The sequence below is a fragment of the Capricornis sumatraensis genome, chromosome 6 (genome assembly GCF_032405125.1).
Source record: "Capricornis sumatraensis isolate serow.1 chromosome 6, serow.2, whole genome shotgun sequence".
In the NCBI taxonomy this organism is placed as follows: Eukaryota; Metazoa; Chordata; class Mammalia; order Artiodactyla; family Bovidae; genus Capricornis; species Capricornis sumatraensis.
In genome coordinates this window covers 30905037-30908513 of record NC_091074.1, presented here as the reverse complement: position 1 = coordinate 30908513, position 3477 = coordinate 30905037, and the positions used below count along the sequence as shown (strand labels likewise).

General features: G+C 44.4%; 1 protein-coding gene across 1 annotated transcript; it reads left to right on the top strand.

Annotated features, from left to right (window-relative positions):
- Positions 1–1339: 1339 nt before the first annotated feature.
- On the top strand, positions 1340–1927 carry LOC138080848 (interferon tau). Its single transcript, XM_068973694.1, has one exon. The coding sequence runs from the start codon at positions 1340–1342 to the stop codon at positions 1925–1927; it is 588 nt and encodes a 195-aa protein (XP_068829795.1).
- Positions 1928–3477: the final 1550 nt, after the last annotated feature.

Sequence of the window (3477 nt, the reverse complement as noted above, 5' to 3'; positions counted from 1 at the left end):
TAGATGGGGAAACAGTGGAAACAGTGTCAGACTATTTTTGGGGGCTCCAAAATCACTGCAGATGGTGACTGCAGCCATGAAATTAAAAGACGCTTACTCTTGGAAGGAAAGTTATGAGCAACCTAGTTAGCACATTGAAAAGGAGAGACATTACTTTGCCGACTAAGGTCCGTCTAGTCAAGGCTATGGTTTTTCCAGTGGTCATGTATGGATGTGAGTGTTGGACTGTGAAGAAAGCTGAGTGCCAAAGAATTGATGCTTTTGAAATGTGGTATTGGAGAAGACTCTTGAGAGTCCCTTGGACTGCAAGGAGATCCAGCCAGTCCATTCTAAAGAAGATCAGTCCTGGGTGTTCTTTGCAAGGACTGATGCTAAAGCTGTAACTCCAATACTTTGGCCACCTCATGCAAAGAGTTGACTCATTGGAAAAGACTCTGATGCTGAGAGGGATTGGGGGCAGGAGGAGAAGGGGACTATAGAGGATGAGATGGCTAGATGGCGTGACAGATGCTATGGATATGAGTTTGGGTGAAATCCAGGAGTTGGTGATAGACAGGGAGGCCTGACGTGCTAAAATTCATGGGGTTGCAAAGAGTCAGACATGACTGAGTGACTGAACTGAACTGAGCCCATAGGTGTATTCCCCGTTCCTCAGCGCCCTGGAGGGCTTTAAACTCTTGATGACTGTGTCATCCTGGTTTACTGATATGAAGGTGCCTTCTCATGATCCTGTGGCCCCAGTGAAATGTAATCTCAGGAACCTGAATGAATGCTCTCAAAAGAACAGAAACACCCAAGTAGTTCATTCACCCTTAATTACAAGCTTATCCTCTGTGAGACAGAAAATATAGAAATCAACATGGCCTGAGTGACTCTGCATTCCTATGTGTAAGATAAGGAGGGAAAAATGCAGTTAAGAATCAAGGGAAAATTATGTTCCTGATGTAAGATAAACAAAAGGAATGTTTATATATATTATACCTATATTTGTACATAGTTACTATGTACATGTCTATAAATCTTTCCATACTTACATAACTTCAGCCTTTATTTAGTTTCTCATTTAATTGATATACATTTACATGGACAAATCCAAATTTTATTGGGAAAATTAAACGTCTACTGTAAAAATTAAGAGTTTAGATTGACTACATTTTCTAGGTCAAGTAGAAAATATCTAAATGAAAACACAAACAGTAAGTGAGAGACAAATTTTCAGATAATGAGTACCGTCTTCCCTATTTAAAAGCCTTGCTTAGAACGATCGTCATCAGAGAACCTACCTGAACGTTCCCCCAGACCCTATCTCAGCCAGCCTGGCGGCAGCCGCATCTTCCCCATGTCTTTCGTGCTCTCTCTACTGATGGCCCTGGTGCTGGTTAGCTACGGCCCGGGAGGATCTCTGGGTTGTTACCTGTCTGAAAACCACATGCTAAATGCCCAGGAGAACCTCAGGCTCCTGGCCCGAATGAACAGACTCTCCCCTCATTCCTGTCTGCAGGACAGAAAAGACTTTGGTCTTCCCCAGGAGATGGTGGAGGGCGGCCAGCTGCAGGACGCCCAGGCCATCTCTGTGCTCCATGAGATGCTCCAGCAGAGCTTCAACCTCTTCCACACAGAGCGCTCCTCTGCTGCCTGGGACACCACCCTCCTGGAGCAGCTCTGCACTGGACTCCATCAGCAGCTGGACGACCTGGACGCCTGCCTGGGTCCAGTGACGGGAGAGAAAGACTCTGGGCTGGGAAGGATAGGCCCCATTCTGACCGTGAAGAAGTACTTCCAGGGCATCCATTTCTACCTGAAAGAGAAGGAATACAGTGACTGCGCCTGGGAAATCGTCAGAGTGGAGATGATGAGAGCCCTCTCGTCGTCAACCACCTTGCAAGAAAGGTTAAAACAGACGGGTGGAGATCTGAACTCACCTTGAGATGACTCTCACCAACTAAGATGCCACATCACCCTCATACACTCACCTGTGTTCATTTCAGAAGACTCTGATTTCTGCTCCAGCCCCCAAATTCATTGAATTACTTTAGCCGATACTTTGTCAGCATTAATAATAAGCAAGTAGATTTAAAAGTATTCAGCCTAGGGGCATGAGTCCTTATGTGATGCCTGCCCTGATGTCATCTGTTGCTGATTTATGTATACCTTCTTGCATTTAACATACTTAAAATATTAGGAAATTTCTTAAGTTACATTTCATCTGTACACCATATTAAAATTTCTTAAACATGTTTATGATTCTGTGTTATTAAATCTGTACTTTGTTCTATTTATTAAATCATAGAAAATGAGTTTCTTTAATCAAAAATGAAAATCCACACCCCCATTTTAAAACTGTATTAAAGAATGTGTGGTTACATTTGTTTATTCATTCATTCCATTCATATTATATATATAAACTGAGTACCTATGTGACAGACTGTGTAATTCTCACCAAGGAATACAAGTGAAGAAAGCAAATGTAGCTCCTACTGCATGGAAACTCTCAGTCTTACAGAGAAGAGGACATAAAAACAGTATTACTTGATTTTAATTATAGTAGGAACTGCAAAGAGAAGTAAAGGGAAAGAATGTCCTCACACGGGAAGCCTTAGGTCCAAATGATGCTGGAAAGACAAATAATATTGTCTATCTTACTAAGCTGCCTGCAGGGCTTCCCTGGTAGCTCAGCTGGTAAAGTGTGCGCCTGCAGAGCTGAAGACCCCAGTTCAATTCCTGGGTCAGGAAGATCCCTTTGAGAAGGGATAGGCTACCTACCCACTCGAGTATTCTTGGGCTTTCCTGTTGATTCAGTTGCTAAAGAATCTGCCTACAATGCTGGAGACCTAGGTTGGCAAGATCCCCTGGAGGAGGGTTAAGCAGCCCACTCCAGTATTCTTGTCTGGAGAATCCCCGTGGCCAGAGGAGCCTGGAGGGCTGTAGCCCATGGGGTCCCAAAGAGTGCAACACCACTAAGCACATGGCACAGAAAGTCCATGAATTCTCTTCACTTAGTTTCAAGTTACCAAAATCCAGGGAGACATTCTTAGATAGATGTTACCTAAACACGGTTACTTCTATAGAGTTGACCGAAAAGCACTTTTTTCTCCTTACTCCTAGAATCACAGACCATAGTTCCAGAGAGCCAGGTAGATCATATACATGGCAAAGGCACAAGAGAAATACCATTCCTTCCAGAAAGCTGGCTTAACCTATAACAAAAGGCTCACTTTGATACAGTAGTAGAGCTAGCAGAGGCCATTGTTCTCCTGACCTCCGGGCAGCCCCCATTCAACAAGGACAGCCACCCAAAGGCCCCATGTCCTAGTGGACAGGCACCCAGGGATTTCCCTGTTGCTTCTGGGATCCCCCTGCAATTCTTAGGCACCATATGGTAGCGGATGGCCACCTCAGGAATACCCTACAATTTGGGGTTTAAAGCCAGCAACTTTTGGGCCCCCTGGGTTAGTGGACAGCCACCTCAGGATCACC

Coding starts and splice junctions, on each gene's coding strand:
- LOC138080848 (XM_068973694.1), top strand. CDS start 1,340: ATGTCTTTCGTGCTCTCTCTACTGATGGCCCTGGTGCTGGTTAGCTAC.